The 17,217-nt window shown below is 44.5% G+C and overlaps 1 protein-coding gene across 1 annotated transcript in view; it reads right to left on the bottom strand.

The window, feature by feature from the left end:
* Positions 1-17,217, bottom strand: part of LOC129110086 (intermembrane lipid transfer protein VPS13B-like) — a 328,960-nt gene that overhangs the window by 164,192 nt on the left and 147,551 nt on the right. The window contains 1 exon segment of the mRNA XM_054622236.1: positions 14,163-14,296. Coding sequence (XP_054478211.1) covers positions 14,163-14,296 — 134 coding nt within the window.

The following is a 17,217-nucleotide window of genomic DNA, read 5'->3' on the forward strand; positions in this document are numbered from 1 at the left end:
ATGTAGTTCAAATGTATGCACGCAGATGTATATCCCTGCTTATATAAGTGTAAGATTAACCCTATTACTGTCACAGATAAATTATCATACTTAGGACAACCATAACATGTAGAAAGTAATCTTATATTTAAACATTTGCAGTTTCAAATGGCTCATTTCAGAGCACAGCTACGCTACCACACAGACCAACTGTAAACGAGCTACTACAGGGACATTATTTTAGTTCCCATTCTGCGTCTGATGGTTGACTAAATCTGTTACCATATATCAAACCTTTAAACATAATCATGGGGAAATATTAAACAGTAACATAAATATTCCCAGATGAAAGCTGACCCTGGTAAAAGACTAAAGGAGACTGCTCTGTCTGTGTTTGAGAAGACGGAGATGTATGTCTCTTTATTCCACCAGACTTTTCGTTTTACATTAACCTTTTTTAATAAGCAATTCTTGGAGAAAATGAAAAGGGACTTTTTTGGTATTAAGAATAGGTTGTGCAGCAAGAGGATATATATCCTTCTTGCACTTAACAGATAAAAATGGGCATCCGCTGCATGAGCTACCACCAAAGCTGCAAGCTTGAGTGTGTACAAAAAAACATAAAACGTTATACCCCTTTATGGTGTTTGCTTATGACTTTATAATGCTTTGCTGTTGCTCCCCATGGCAACCCAAAAAACCAAAGATGATGTCAAGTGTATGGTAGCCGCAGACTCGCCACATCACACGGTGAAATACTAACAATAATCAGATAACATCTCACAGATGACAACAGAGGGAAAAGTTGAACAATTGAATGGCGCTCACTGGGCTCAGCCGCCGCTGTTCAGACCCAGGCAGTAAGGCTTAAGATGCTTCAAAGGGCCTAGCTGTGTCATGGAAAAGAAAATGGCTGGTCAGTGCTAAATCTGGGTGATACAAAACTAATATTTAGTCAGCCCGACCCCCTCCTTTGGTGACAGCTAATAAAAGACACAAAAAAACACACAGAAACAAACAAGTTGTAATTCACATTGGCAACAGTGCATGAGTCCTTCAGAGTACTCAGAGTGAGGGAGCTGAGGTCACCAGAGTAGATAAGAGCAACAGTGAATGGGGTATGCCGTGCACCAGGGGGACCAGAGGCCGATGTTGAATATCCTATTTCAGATCGCACAGTTGCTAGAAGAAGGATGACGGCACAGAGAGACAAGGGAAATAATACTTCACCGAGCAGATGAGCTGTAATGTTAGTCAGATATCATGCCAGGGTCTGGATTAAATCGTGCTAAAGTCCGTGGGGCGGCTGAGTCCATGGACAAACTTTTTACTGTAATCCATACCTACTCTGGGAGGCAATACGGTTCCTGGCTGTAGTTGTATCCAAGATAAATATGGTAAACAAGTTAGAAGAAAATATAATGAGAGAGCGCATGCCTGTGCCAAGACTGCACAAATGTCTACATTTGTTATTTGTACAATAGAAAACATTAAGGAATGTTTAATCTGCCCTCTGGAACCAAATACCACGCAAATAGACCTCATCCTTGTTCCTTATACCCCCATAAGGCCATATAATATTTTTCATCATGTGGAGGGCAATAAAAAGCTGGTCCTCCGTGAAAACTTCATGAGAAAACATGAATGTTTCAATACGACTGAAATGATGCCTTCCCCATGGAAACCCTCTGGTTTCCCAGTCACAGATAGCCACTGGTCATTTGAAGCCTTCGTGCCAAACAAGTTATGATGAAACATACTCAAAACACCATTCAAACATATTGACAAAAAAAGTAAATGCCTATCCCTTGGTTCTGTGGTTGTGTCACCTCTCTAGGAACGTGAACTCAGAACCCTCTGAGAATGGACTGGCTGTACCCCACCCTGTTTCTCTGGACAAGTGCTAACAGCAGGTCACCCTGGTTAACCTCGCCAGCCATTGTGGTCTTGTGTCTTGAGCTGTGACTCACACACACACCCACACACACAGAGAGTACCCAAACAAAGCCGACAGGGGTAACAAAGGGCAAGGAAAGGGAGCGCTGGCAGCGCCGCACAGCGCTGACAGATCCAAAAGAGAGAAATAGTGTGAGGTCAGAATGTCCCATATGCATGACTGCTTCGACCACTGCCAAAACCACTGATGGCTCTTCTCCCTCTACCCCCCTAAAACCCTCTCGTGCCCGCTGAGGTCCTGTCTGTCGGTGTCCAGGTCTCTCACCATGACCGCGCATTGGGTTGGAAAGTCTGCGTTAGAGATGCTGCGACCCGAGCAAGGGGAGGAAAGGAAACCCTAGAGGAAGGGTGAGAGGAGCGAGGTGGTGGGAGCAGAAAGGGGAATCTAGTGTTTGTGAATAAAAAGAAATTAAAAACTTCTCTGTACTAACAGGTCAAAGTGGGAGTGTATGTTTCATGTCACAAGTTCGGGGGTAAAAGTTGAGTTGAGGTTGTGCAGGGTCGTGTTTGGTATTCCACACAATTGTGTTTAACAGCTCTGTAACAGGCCAATAAACACAGCACTGGAAGCAGTTAGCCTGTGTGACAATGTACCCCTACTGTGAGCTGATGGGCATGCCAGGCTGTGTGTGTGTGTGTGTGTGTGTGTGTGTGTGTGTGTGTGTGTGTGTGTGTGTGTGTGTGTGTGTGTGTGTGTGTGTGTGTGTGTGTGTGTGAGAGAGAGGAGAGAAGGCATGCTCAATGTCCTGAATGACAGGACAGGAAACTGACAGGTACACCAGGTCGACATAAAACTTTTCGTTCGTCAAGTGCTCTGGAGGCAGAGGGCAACGTTTGAAGCTTGTCACTGTATTTACAGGGGCTCAGCAAAACTAAATCACATTTGTATCCATAATAAGATGGTGAGAATGTTGGGTAGAACCTTGGAAAGGCAGCTTTTCCAAGCGCAGCGAGAGGAAAATTGTGAAAGGATTGTTAAAAATAGAAACGGGGCACAAATAATATCTGAAAGCCAGAGGCGTAATTGCAGTATGGAATATCTGTTACACAACTTTTACCCTCTGAGGGGTTCGGGGTAATGTGGAATAAGACTGCCGCACAATGTGACAGAGAGAGCAGCCTCTGGAAATGACTCAGGTACAACAAACAAGAAACGCAGTACAGGCCCGTGCGGCACTTTTGCGAGTGTGTATGTGTGACTCGTGTTTTAACAATCACAAGGGTTTGATTTTCATTTGGGATTATGAGAGGGGCATCTGGAACTCGACCACATTAGGGGGGACCTGGGATTATCGGAGGGATTTGGATTCAAGTTGAAGCCTACTGTTGGAAGATCAAGAATGGCAGGTGTGCTCATATGGTTTGTATATCACTGCAGAGGGTTTAATAGGGAAAAAGAGGAGTCAAAGAGTCCAAATTCCTCATTCCTTTTGTCTAGTGACATCATGTCCTGTCAAAGTGAAACTAAATCTTTAAACATAACAAATGGAGTTAAGTGTCAGCGGTGGGACTGGTTCAGTTACCCACTGCCACTAATGACGGATTAATTCAGGAAAAAACACTGGGGGACAACACAAGTGAGTGTGTGTGTGTGTGTGTGTGTGTGTGTGTGTGTGTGTGTGTGTGTGTGTGTGTGTGTGTGTGTGTGTGTGTGTGTATTGAGGCCAGGGTGTATCACTCGCAGCACACTCTATTAATATACTTCAAAAACAGCCGAAACGCTTTTCAATTTTGCCCAGGAAATCTCCGTTAAAAGAAAAAGATTGAAGCCGATCGACTCCTTATGAGGCTGCACGTGCCAGGCTTTAACTGTGAAAACATGCTCAAATGACACACTTACAAAAGCACACACGCACACATACATCATGTGTGTGCTAGCATGTTTCACATGTAAACCTGAACACAACCCCTTGCGAGTGCAGTTATCAAAGGAACAGAAAAAGCCCATTGGATTCAGAATGAAGCAGTTAAATAGCGTTTAAACAAAAAGGTTTCTAGCCAAAACACCTGAATTAACATCTCCCGTCTTCTTTTCTTTCAAACAAGCGATGCTCTGAGAGAGCCCCCTCCCCCCGTCCCTTTTTAATATCCTTACAGAGACTTGGTGCTGTGCTCACCACTTCCTCTGAAGGATGGCACCTGCAACAGCAATGAACTCAGTTACCACAACACTGCTCAAGTTATAAGGTTATATATCCCTCTCTGTAATACTGCTAGCTGCTGAGCTGGAATAATACAGACGGCAGACAGGTGGCTTTTCTCGACCCAAGGGGAAGCCAATGAGGAAGTACCTTAAACTGGAATTCTCTCTAATGTCCATCAGGGGGCGACTCCTCTGGTTGTATGAGAGTCTATGAGAAATCTGGGAGTTGTCCATGTTTTCATCTTATGACTTAAGCCCTTTCTCAGTGTGTTTTCACTTCATGAAGGTTTATTGTTACTTTTTCTAAAAATGTCTTATTTAGCGTTTGGTTGTATTAAGCTTCATCCTCTCGTGTCACTTCTGGTTGTAAAAAAACGAGCAAGATGGCAACAGCCAAAAACCAAGATGGTGAAAAACCAAGATGGTGACGGCGAAAAACCAGGATGGCCACCGAAAAAAAACAGGATGGTGATGGCCAAAAACCAAGATGGCAACCGACAAAAAACAGGATGGTGACAGAGAAAAACAAAGATGGAGATGCACAAAAAACAAAAATCAAGATGGATACGGCCAAAAACCAAGACAGTGACAGCCAAAATGTCGAACTTAAGGATTCAAATCCTTATTCTTCAAACCATTTGGTCATGTCACGGTTACTTCGTCCTCTTGTTATATACAATGTATGGTTTAGTACAACAAGCTGGCTGCTGCATACTTTCTCATAGAATCAGAGACAGAACAAATATTGCGTGTGCTGTTGTCGTTATAAAGATGCATTTCGCTCATTGCTGTCTTTCATCAGTAAATCCCTGGTATGTGGAGAAAATGTCTGTGTTGTCTGGCCTGCTCATTTAGAGATCAGAGTATGAGAGCTGACAGTACACAGCCATCGGGGGACAGAGACTAGCTGGAAATAAAATAGTCCTCTAGCTCTCAGTTGCATTAGTCTCAGTTCGCACACTGACAAACTCAGGATTCAGTAAAAAGCCTCACGGCTCCGAAGAATGAGCGAGCCGGTGGTTTTTGAGTGACAGCGTGGTTATTTAGTAGGTGACCGTTGCTTATCCTGAGACTTAGGCCTTGATCCTTTCCTCTCAGGCCTCTTAATGAGCAAGGATCTTCTTACACTTTGATCTACAATCACACAGGCTCTAATTCAATCTGGATTCTGGATAAGGAAGCCAGCACATGCTGTCAGGAGTAAATAAATACTACTAGAAAAGAGACAGATGGACAAAAGCGCCAGAAACATTGAAAAACCTGAAACATATCCATTTGGAAAGTACTTTGATTAAACGTTAAGACGCCTGAAGACATTTTTTTATTTTCTTCTTTGTCCATTTCTTCCTTCTCATCTCCGCCTGGCGCCACATCACAGAGTTCTAAATATGGGATTGTTTCATTCTTTGTGGCAGTCCTGCTCAGTTTTATTCCTGATCACTTCCCCGCTCCATCAGATAGCGTTCAGAATCCAGCCACATGTGTGGACCCTGTTTCAAATATTTCAGTCTTTAATACCCAGCAAAAAAGCATCCCTCCACTTCCTCCTCGTCTGAGGAGCAGCACGGGGAGTGTATGATCTGCCTTGTGTAGCATTTCTCCCTTGAGTGTTTGCAAAGACGGTTTATCTGGTTCCAGCAGAGCAGGTTCTAATAGAGAGGAAGCTAAGGGCCAAACACACTTAGGCTTTAAAAGGCTGGGGCCATGTGGAAATGGCCTATATAACCGCAGGGGGCTCTTAGGATCGACGGGGCCTCGCCAGTAAATGACAGAACAGTGAGTTGGACGGAGGACAGCCCGTCTACGCTAAGGAGCATTTTCAGCTGTGAGTGCATGACTCTCAGATTGTCATTCTTAGAAGTACAGTTAAACGTCTCAGACGTGGAGTGACTCTGTAAAAACGTCCTGTCTCGCCTGAAAGAGAGATCTGGGATTGTCTCTATAACACAGGACTAAAGAGGGATGACAGATTGTAGGCCAACCAGGAATTGCACTGGTTCCCTCAACACAAAGCCAGAGGGATTTTCCATTAGATTATGGATTATTGCAGAAAAAAAAAGATGATACTTTTGATCAGCAAGATAATCTTTACAAATGAACAACACTTTAAGGATTTTTGCTTGAATGCAATCAGTAAAAGTAAAAAGCTAATGTTGCTATAAGCGAAGTACCCCACTTAGCCACCTCTTAGCAACCGCCTTTTTTATGACACGTAAAAGCTTCAAAATTCAGGGGTATTTACTGGCACATTTTATGTCGAAAAACAAAACATTTAAATCTCTAAACACTTTTGTTAACCAAAGACTTCATTTCAGGCAGCTAACAAAAAACCCATTAAAAAAAAAAACATTGAGAGGAGGGAACCGGAAGTTCATTTCTGGGTTTTAGGACTCATTTCTGCAGCACTGTACTATCACTGCTTTAAAACAGTGGAGAACATGTATAAATGGTACTCTGTTGTTTAAATGGGTCGGTGTGAGCTGAATAAAAGTGAGCTTGTGCTATTTGAACCACCTCCTGTGTGAAATTATGTTTATCAAACTACAGAAGTCATAAGAGTTATCTTTTTTTATCTTTTTTTTTTTCCTATTCTGTCCTGGCTGAGCCCGTAAACTTAAAAAAACCTGGGTTTATTTTTCTTCTGTATTATACGACAAAGACACAAAGCTTGGGGCCTGCTCTCCTTGAAACATGTTTTCAGCAGGACAGCTGTGTTTCTACACACACTGACAGCATTGAATGCGATCAATGTCACAGTCATCTATCTTGGACCCAGGCAGTGAGGGATGTGTCTGACATTTGTTCTGCAGTGCTGTGGTCAGATCGGCTGTTAAGACTCATTGTTTTCACATCACCGCGGGGAAGAGGAATACCGAGGCCGAGACCTCAGCACAGCACAAACCCCGTGGGTCGAGATCACCTCTCTGCGGAGCGACCCCACAACACGTGAAGCACAACAAACTTGTGCGCCCGAGTACGTATGTGCTGACACATTTTCCCCTCGTTTTTCTCTGCTGCAAACTCTTTTACACACAGGATATCACCTAGAGATAGAGGAGAGGAAATTAGAAACACCCTCCCAGCATCCCGGGTGAAAATATTTGCAACTTCGGAGCAGAAAAAAAGTCTCAGTGGAGAGATCTGCGGTGAACGGAAAACACATCCCTTTGTTTTTAAAAACCTGATACCTCTCCAAATGTAATCTTCCTGTGCCGGCACCAGACGGGACACTGTGTTTCCTAAGTGGCCGGTCAGATGAACAGAAGGTCCACAGAGCAAAACCCCCCCCACCACACAGTCTCTCTGGATAACCCACCCACTGTTAACCTTCTGCTCCCCCTCCTTCTGCACATCCTCCTGCATTTCCAGCTCCGTCCAAAAACACATTTGGAACAGCGAGTGTAATTGTGTAAATAGTGTCTCCATGTAAATGAGCATGATTAATGCGTGTATCTGAAGATGACACTGTGCACATGTGTGACGCGGTGCAGAGGGTGTAAACAAATTACGTTTAGTTATTTTATTCCCCTGCAAACTCAGAAAGCAGCTCTCCCCCCTAATGTCTATGAGAGAAGCATCTGGGCGTGATGCCTCCTGACAACAGATAGGCCGGGTCTCACCCACACGCCACCGCAAGCAATAAGCTCGTGGCCTGGCACGGCGGAGGGGCCAGGCAGCCAGCCATCCCTGTGGCCCCTGCATTCCTCCACTCTAACACTGCTTACAGAAGCTGACAAGCGCTGGAGGTCTCCCTGGCCGAGGTGGAAATCTGCAAAAATAAACGCTTTAGGTGACATGAAGGCTTTGTTTGTTTCTGCTGGGCCCCGGCTGTTTGTGTTAGCGCGGTGGGTTAATTGCGTCTTTGATTCGCTGCGTTTATTGATCCAACAGTGGCCCAAGGAGCGCGGCTGGCCTGGCCCTGCCTGCTCTCCCCCCAAACCCCCCAACCCAGGATAGAGGGGGGTCTAAGAGGTGTCCACGCCACACTAGAGCTGAAGATGCACTGGGAGAGGGGGGCCATGACTGGGAGTTCTCTGATGTGATAGCTGAGGTCTTTTTGAGGGTGGCTTAGTTTAGAGACTGGGGAATGGGGGCTAAAGATCCAGGGTACAGGGCTGGGCAATGTATTAATACTATATCAATATGGCGATAATCAATCAAACTCGAGGATTCCAAACGGCATCCACAAACCAATGTGTGACCTAAAGATGACTACGTCCATTTCTTATATTCAGACTATGGACTTCAAGCATGATATGAGACTAGATATCGTACTATTGAAATATGGCATAAGTGTTCTCTTTTCCTGGTTTTAAAGGCTGCATTATAGTAAAGTGATGCCCTTCATCAGAAATAACCAGACTGTAGCTGCTCTATAATTTGCCTTTACCCAGTAAGTCGTAATATTGACATTACTTGTGGTTACTTATCAAAAATGTCATTGTGTTAATATTTTGTAAAAGCACCGATAGTCAACCAACAATATTGTCCCTTTATCATTATTGAGGTAGTTGGTCCAAAAATACCGGGATATTTGACTTTCTCCATATCTCCTGGCCGTAGCTGAGAGCTATGATAAAAGCTCTCACGTATATGACAGACTAGGTTGGCCATTGCTTCGGCTTGGCTTGGTTTAGCTACAGTAGTGGTGTGGCCAGACAATTTTGCTCTGGGCCAGCTGAAGTGAGTGGAGATGGCTGTGTATGTTGTGCAGTATGTAATACTGGGCCAAGTTGGAATCGAATGGTGATGGAGTGCATATGAAAAGAGCTTTTATAGGCTAACTCTGGCAAATTTTCACCACCGCTGCGGTCTGACCCAATCAAGTACGCCAAACTGGGCCGTTCTGTAACCTCAGCCGATCTGATTTGACCTGTGTTTGGCACGGCTTCCTCCTCTTCCCCCAACAAACCAGATTCACCTCCAAACAAGCGTTCCAGAAATACAATTCAGAAGGTCAGGGTGAAAACCACAATCACTTTTCCCTGAACATTTTTAAAACATCTCAATCTTGAAATTCTAGCTGCTGTGAGTTTTTTTTTTTAATCCTGATGAAAATCAGTTCCAGGTCTCAAGGCCTCTGAGGTTCAAGAGGTTACAGACACAAGAGAATCCTGGTAAGCACTTTTCCAGCGTGGCCCGGTGAGAGGGTCAAATACGTGTGTGTGCGCGTCTGTAATGGCTGTGAGGTCATCGGTGTATTGACACAGCAGCAGATGACGGGACGGGAAGCTGGCTGGCACACACACCACACACACACACACACACACACACACACACACACACACACACACACACACACACACACACACACACACACACACACACACACACACACACACACAGTGTTCTCAGTCGGTAAACGGCTAATGGTACGTCTACTGTGACATCGTGGGGTCTTGATTTAGGTCAGGCGACACCAGAGAGGATGAGTGTGTAATCAGGAGAGAATGTACACACTTTCTCTCACTATTCACTCAATACAGATCCTCTTCCCCCTCTCCTTCCTTCCTTCCACTCCCTCCCCGTGTGGAATCTTTGTGGAGACTCAATGACAGGAGAGACAGCCTACGTTCTGCCCTCAGCTTTACCCTTTTCCTCTTTGTTTGCACCACAGCCAATCAGCACCTAGCTTTCTTTTAGCAGCAGGGACTGCGAGCTATAATAAAAGCCTACACATTTTACCCATGCTCTTAAACATAAACACCAAAGCCATTTCCTGTTGTGTCACTGTCAGAATATATAGAATTCATCTCTGTAACATTCTGACCGTAGTCTGTTTGGCAGCATGCAGTGAGGTATGCTAGCATGTAGATTTATAAACGCTCAAAAAGGTGCAATAATGCTAGAGATGGGACAGATCCGATCAAGTATCGAGTTACCATATGATATAGGGACTGAGGCTCCAGAACCACGTACAGGGGAGCTCTGGAGACCTCGCAGGAAGAAGCTCTTGTGAGGGTCATTACAGATGACTTTAATTAGAGTTTTATTAAATTTTAGTTATACTAATATGCTAGAAAACTATCCTGATTTCAGTGGCTTTAATCAAACACATTTTTCAAATCTGAACTGTCTGAAGTGGTATAGCTTATCCATGGCTGGAGCTGGGGCTTGAGGTTAATCATAATAAATGTAAATGCATGCACTCAACCCACTCATAGGACACCTGAAAGTGCAATATCTGCCGTAGAATGTAAGCGACCCTCGTGGTTTGTAAAATGACAAGTTTGTAAAGTTGACCATTTATTACCCCAATCCACATATGAACATTAAGTGGCACAAAAACTAAAGCTATACAAGCTATAAATTGGAATTTGTGGGATTTGACAGACAGGGAGGGTCAGGTGTTGAGTGCGGGGATGATAGGATGGAGGAGGGGGGGGTTGAGGATGAAGTAATGTGCCTGCAGAAGGCGCTCCAGCCAGGGGTCAGATCCTGTTCATGGAAACCATCTGGCCAGCTCCATCTGAGCCACGCCAAACATACAGTACACATGATCCTCCTTTTCTATCTCTCTCTCTCACATTTTTTTTTCTCCTCACTCCCTTCCTAACGGTCTCCTTTCCATCACTTTACCTTTCTACCCCACCGCTTCTTCTCCTCCTTTTCTCTCTCTCAAAAAAAATATATCCTACTCATTAATGCATGGCAGCTGCAGGGAGCAGTGTTACTTCATTTTTCCATGGCAACGGGCTCTCTGTTTCAGCAGATCCCATTTCAGTTTTGGTAGCAACGTGCTCCTTTGCCAGCGCTGAACACATTCATGTGTTAAATAGAAGGAATTATTGCAAAATTCCTGAAATAGAATCACTGTTCCTGATCACTGGCAATTATTATCAGGGCCCGCGGAGACCACGGGTGTCCCAGGGGAGGACGGGGCTGAGATGGCAGGATGAGAAAGGGGTAAGGGTGAGCAGCGGGGGAGAGGAAACCACATTTAGTTGGAGCGAGAGAGGGAAGTAAGGCGGAGGGTCAGAACTCAAAGTCGGAAGGCAAGTGGCCATCTGAAGATGAGCCAGGCCACTCTGGCCGGGGCGACAATTGCAGCGCTGCCCCTTCAGCCCTAATGTGAAGTGACTACTAAAACAACACCACCTACACATATCGTAGCCTTCCATGACCGAGAGACTTAGTGGCCTCTTTTGGGGGAAAAAACACACACATCTTTCATGATCCGTGCTGTACGTAATCTCAAGAAGACTCCGCCATCTTGGGCTTGAGGGGCTCAGTTTGGATGGTACGTCTCTCTGACCTCACCACGCCCGTGCTGCAATGGTGGGACGAAGACTCCGGCACCTTTACTCGCAGCGAATGTCCTTTTCCTCTTTCTCTCACTTCATCTTCCCCGAGCACTATCTAAACTAGTCAATGACTGTTTAGGACAGTGGGAGCCCTGTTTGTGGAAGCCATGATTAGCATAGCTACAAGGTTAACTGAACCATTTCTCTTTAATCCAGCAGGTCAGCCTGTCTTTAGCACATAAAGTTCCTTAAGGAAATTAAAAGAAGTTCTCTGATGGCTTCTGAAAAGATTACGATAAGGTTTCTTCCATTTTTGTTGCAGGGTGAGAATTGCACACCGTTACTGGTGATGTAGCAGGAGAAGAGGGTGCTACGAACTGAGGCAGATAGGAATGTACAAGATTTGAAGTCACAAATGAAACATGGCTCCGAATCATTTCTTGGGTTTTAGTTGGAGCACTCGGCTACAGATAGAGCGTGACACATCGTGGATTCAGATAATAATCTTTACCCTAACCGCGCGTGACAGGGCCATCACCAGGAATCAATGCTGACTAGGCCTGTCATTGAAAAAGACAAGTATGGTGTGAAGAAGGATTTTTTTTGGAGCAGAAAGCTACAAATAGAAGCAGCGCATGTTCTGCTTTTTCCAGCTGCTGTTCTGCTTTTAGACTTTGAGTGGGATATAAGACATTACATAAGCTACACTCATGTCACACTGTAATGAAATGCACAGTGCAGTGGGACAGAATTGCTTGCACAGATTTAATTTTTTTATTTTAGGTCCAAGACTAAGGTCTTGAGGTAAGATAAGGGATGATGCAGCAGAGTGCATTAGACCTTGAAATGGTCTGCAAAATGAAAATACAGAACGTGTTTTATTCCATTCTATGCTATTTGTGAACTGCTGACACTGGTGGAATATATGACAACAGACAATGGCTGAAATTGTGAGCCTCGTGTACTGTAGCTTTTCCTAACTGCACTAACAGTCTAGAATTTGAGCAAGACCTCCACCTTCTTGCCAACCTTAAGGAGAGAATTTATGTCACGTGAAGCATCACGGCTCCATCTGAGAGCAGGAATATGAGAATTTTAAAAACAATTTACACAATCACCAGCTATCACATGTTCCGATTCTGTTTAAACAGCCTTAAGTGGTCTCAGCAGCCGTAGAATAATAAATACTTTTGTAACTTTTCTCTCCCCAGATCTCACCACCTTGCTCTATCCCCCCACCTCTTGCGCTTCTCTCTAAAAAAAGACGGAGAGAGCACCGAATGCCAAATTGGGCACATGTGCAGCAGAAGTGTGAGCCATTAGGTATTCTGTTTACACCGCACTAAAATAAATGGAGTGGTTTTAAGTTTGGGGATATCCAAGGCCCGGGGTACCAGCTGTGGGGTTGTTCGGGCTTGGTCCGCTTCCACCCCGTGTCAGCAGGACAGACTGTTTCCTAATTACTGCTGCAGTACGCGGTGTGGTCCCGGTCGCACAGCCGAGGGGGACAGAGGGAAGTGGAGGCAATGACGGGCTCAGCAAACTATTAGAGGGTTGAGTTAACTTTTGTGGAAGTACTGTAAACAGCTCAATGGGCTGACATGGGACCCGGGCTCTGAAGCCTTATTTCAGTTCTCATGCGTCATGCCCCCTTTCATGTTTGACTGACGTCAGTTTGTGTGGTCCTAGCAATAAGAATTAAGATGAATTAAGAATGGTTGGTTGGACCTCTGCATCACCGGCTATTGTTTACATGCACAAAGAAACTTGCCCATAAGCCATATTCAAATTGAAAACGGATTCAGTTTATTTCCCTGGAACAGAGTATCCCTGTTTCCATGAATAAACCTGTAAAGAGAAAACTTCTGCGCTCCTGTGATGACCCAACTGCAGAAACAACACACTGCCGAAAAAGGTATAGAAACGTAATCCTGTGAAGTGAAGGTCTGTGGGAGATGAAAATCGTTTGTCATCACCGACAGAGGAAACAGTCAAATTCAAATACTTCCATGCTGCAGTGATCCATGAGATAATTAAGTACTCCAGGCATCCTGATCAGGTCTCTTGCCACTAGAATATGAGCCTAAGTGTAGTATTTAACACAGTTCTGATGTTTACAGTGGACAAAAACCCACAATGTTTGAGTAGATTGAGTAAGTATGCCAAAACACTACTTCACAGTAATGCTTGCATTCTGTAGACCAGCAGTCGTATGAGCCTACTGTAACACAAAGATGTCCATAATCCTCAATCAGTAATGTGCAGAACCACATGAGTACTGAGTGCGTGGACACACACGTATGCACACACTATGACGTTCTGTTCCTGCATCAAGAGGAGCCCTGTCAGAGGGTTGTCGGCACTTCCTGATGTATTTCAGATGGGCCTGGTTGTGATGTGGGCTCTGCTAACCGGTCCAGTCAAGACGCAGTGACAACCACACAATGGGAGCACTTAACCACCCGGTCAGACACTTAGGACGGACAGGACGGGGACGGACAGCAGGTCAGCCAGTAAAACCGCCACAAAGCGACACCAGACGACGCATGCTAATGGGCTAACAGCTAACAGAGGGTCCCAAGGAAGCCATGTGATCACAACCACAGAGAGAGCTAAGCTGGGCTGGGATAAGCTAAAGCTGGGAGGACAGGGAGAAGGGTTAATGGTCCCTAAAGTAGATCTGGGACTGGTATTTGGAAAAGTGAAACTACTCCCTGATGTCTGTGACGGCCAATGACTTCTGTATGAGGTCAAGTCAAAGAGCAATACGTTGGCCCTTTTGCTGATGCCCGATCCTTTACACAAGCACAACAAGAACAGTATGGAGTGTAGTTTGGTACCTGTAGGGTAAGGCGTTTGACAACATCCCAGGCTTGGGCGATGATCTCCTTCATTCTCTCCTCTGAGGTTGTCCACGACTCCCCCGCTGTGGTGTCGGGCATCACCTTCATTGGGATGGACAGGGGACGTGATTCTGGAGAAGACAGAAAATACTTCAATATCCTGTGTACACAGTGTTAATGTGAATTAGTTTTGTTTGTGCGATCAAGAGTCCTGGTTCCTGTGATGACTTCTCTATCACAAAAATACTGTGGAACCCTGTGAAATATGATATAAAATCAATATATGCGACTATGCACTGTCCTGCATTGTCTATATTGTTAAAAGTGAAGTTTGCTATATAAATACTGTGGAAGTATTAAAAACACTCAATCCATGGAGAAATACACACTGCCTGTATTCAGAAACTATGCCTTCACATGAGCAGTCAGGATTTCTGTATTGTTCTGATGTTACAACTTTAAAATATACACCATTTCTGGCTTTTTGACATAGACATTCGACATTTTTTCCCAAATTATTTCTGGTTTCAGTGTATGTATAATAATATCATATATATGTATTATAACAATTGTAATGTTGTGTTAATATTGTGTTTAATTCATATTAATAGGATTGTGTTTTTGTTTTTCTATTTTGATGCTTTGCAAACATTGTTTTTTTCAGAAATGTTCATACCAATAAAGCCACATTGAATTGAACTGAAGTGAAGTGAACTTAATTGAATCATATCAACTGACAGAATGTAAACATGGACTCAAGCTGTTGCCTGGCAACGCAATGCTGTTAAAATATACCTATATTCAGACATTTAGACAGACAGTATGAGAACATTAAAACATGTAAACATGTTCTAGCAGAAACCTGAAAGTGAGCATATGTGTCCTTCAACTCTCTCCATAATTCACTGTTCTTTTCATTCAGCATACAGTATCGTGTTATACGATGTTAAACTGACACTTCATTGAGGTGATGTAATGTTGGCACTCGGGTTTCTTGTCTCCTACAGCGGGAGAGGGAACTATGGGAACTGAGAGAATGCACGCACACACAGTGTGTCCTAGACATGACATGGCCTAGTGGGCCTGCTGTGGTCCAGACGAAGGTCGATTGTCTGCGCTGATGCTCATGGCAACAGCCAAGCACACAAACACCACAGCAACAATCCCCTCGTTTAGCCTTTGCACCAACCATATTAACCTGAGGGTCGAAGTGTTCAATAGACAGTTGTTGTGAGAGGAGAAGACAAATAAAGTAGAAGCCCAGTGGAAGACGGAGGGGCAGATGCAGAAATGGATAAGATAAGATAAGATAAGATAATCCTTTATTAGTCCCGCAGCGGGGAAATTTGCAATGGATGGGACTGAGACAGAGACACATTCTAACCAGGTTAGCCTGAGGTCTGTGGATGTTAAAGCCATCAGAGCGTCAGAGGTGAGGGAAGGAGAGGGGTCCCTCTGAAGACACATTCAGACATATTCCATGATTTAAAAGGTCTGCCTTGCTCAGCATGCTCTATCCCACAGTTGTCATGAAACAGCGTTGATGTCATAGCGTCCTCAGACGTCGTGCTCCCAAATATCACAAAAAAGAAACCAGCCAAACAGGTTGGTAAGGCAACGGGACTGTGTTGCAGGGGCAATGGGCAAAGATGGACGGTTACCGACCCTGTGTGCATGTGTGTAAAGTGTGTGTGTAAGGGAGAAGAAACCAGACGGAAGGCCCAGATCATGGTGTCTGGACTCTCATACAGTATTTTCTCACACTTAGTATTCAGGTGCCTTTTGGCAGTCGGGGCCTATGAGACTGTTTCTGTCATGATGCCTACAATCAGCGCTGCGTCATGACGTACTATGCGCAGCACTTTGACCGCACTGTACATTCTGTTCATTATTTTCCAATTTTTCCTTCTCCATCATTCTTACTGGTGTGCTACATTGTTTCTGTGAGCCTTGTACATAAACCAACTCCAACACTTTGGTATACTTCACTAAACATCCACAAACGGTCGCACATGGCAGAAATTGACTTTGACAGGACAGATTGTGTTTCACGGACTGTCTTTCGCTGAGTAATGTGCTGCGCAAAACCGCTGTGATATCATTGGGCTGTCAATAGAGTTCTGTTGTAGAGGGGCTGTGTGTGTGTGTCAGAGTTTTCCTGTTACACTGCATTAGAGAGCAGTTTCCTGCTGAGCTCTGCAGGGGATCCACACGGACGTGACAGAGCTCTGTGGTTGCCGCTCTCTGTCATGTGGCCCGGCTGTCTAGACCGGGGGAGGCTTCATCCCAGGGACTGGACCTGCAGAGCAGTGCATCTGCATGTGGAAGTTCTTTGGGTGCACCCGCGTTGACATCAATGTCTGTGCACACAGTGTGTTTTTTTGTAAATGTTTACGTGTATGGTTTTTAACCCCATTGATGGTTACCACAGTCTCGCTACTTACGTCAGTGTCCTTTTTATCCCCCCTCAATCCACCCCCCTTCCATATTCAGAATACATATTTGCCCAACCAAGCAGCGTCTTACAACATCTGAAAATGGACGCAAAGATACACTGTATCCACACACTTTAAGTTAAGTTGCAGGACTTTAAGTTGTGGACTACCCGGCTGTGTGTGTGTGCTTTTTAAGTTTAAATGCGCGATTGCGAAATGCAAGCTTACGTGAGTGAGCAGGTATGCGGCGTGCCACATGCGGTGTGCACTCACGTAAACCTGTGGAACCAATTTTACGATGCACAGCGTGCAGGTAGTATGAAAACGTGTACACGCGAGCACAGAGCCTGAAATTGGGCCAATAATTGCAGTTGGAGCAATTATTATTAAATTCAACTTTTGACGCCCTAAACCTTACACCTTGTCAGTTTAAATCAATGCCACCTTTAAAATGTTAATCAGAGTCCTTTTCTAAAGGAACCCATCACTCTTTTTGATAATATTACCTTGTGGCCAGTCCTTAAGGTGGTACTAGCTGCCGTTTTGATCTAAAAACTGGTATCTGCCCTTATCCTTTAGACATCATGGCTAACCTTCACCTGAAATTGACCAAGGAA

This window comes from Anoplopoma fimbria, chromosome 20 (assembly GCF_027596085.1).
Source record: "Anoplopoma fimbria isolate UVic2021 breed Golden Eagle Sablefish chromosome 20, Afim_UVic_2022, whole genome shotgun sequence".
Taxonomy (NCBI): domain Eukaryota; kingdom Metazoa; phylum Chordata; class Actinopteri; order Perciformes; family Anoplopomatidae; genus Anoplopoma; species Anoplopoma fimbria.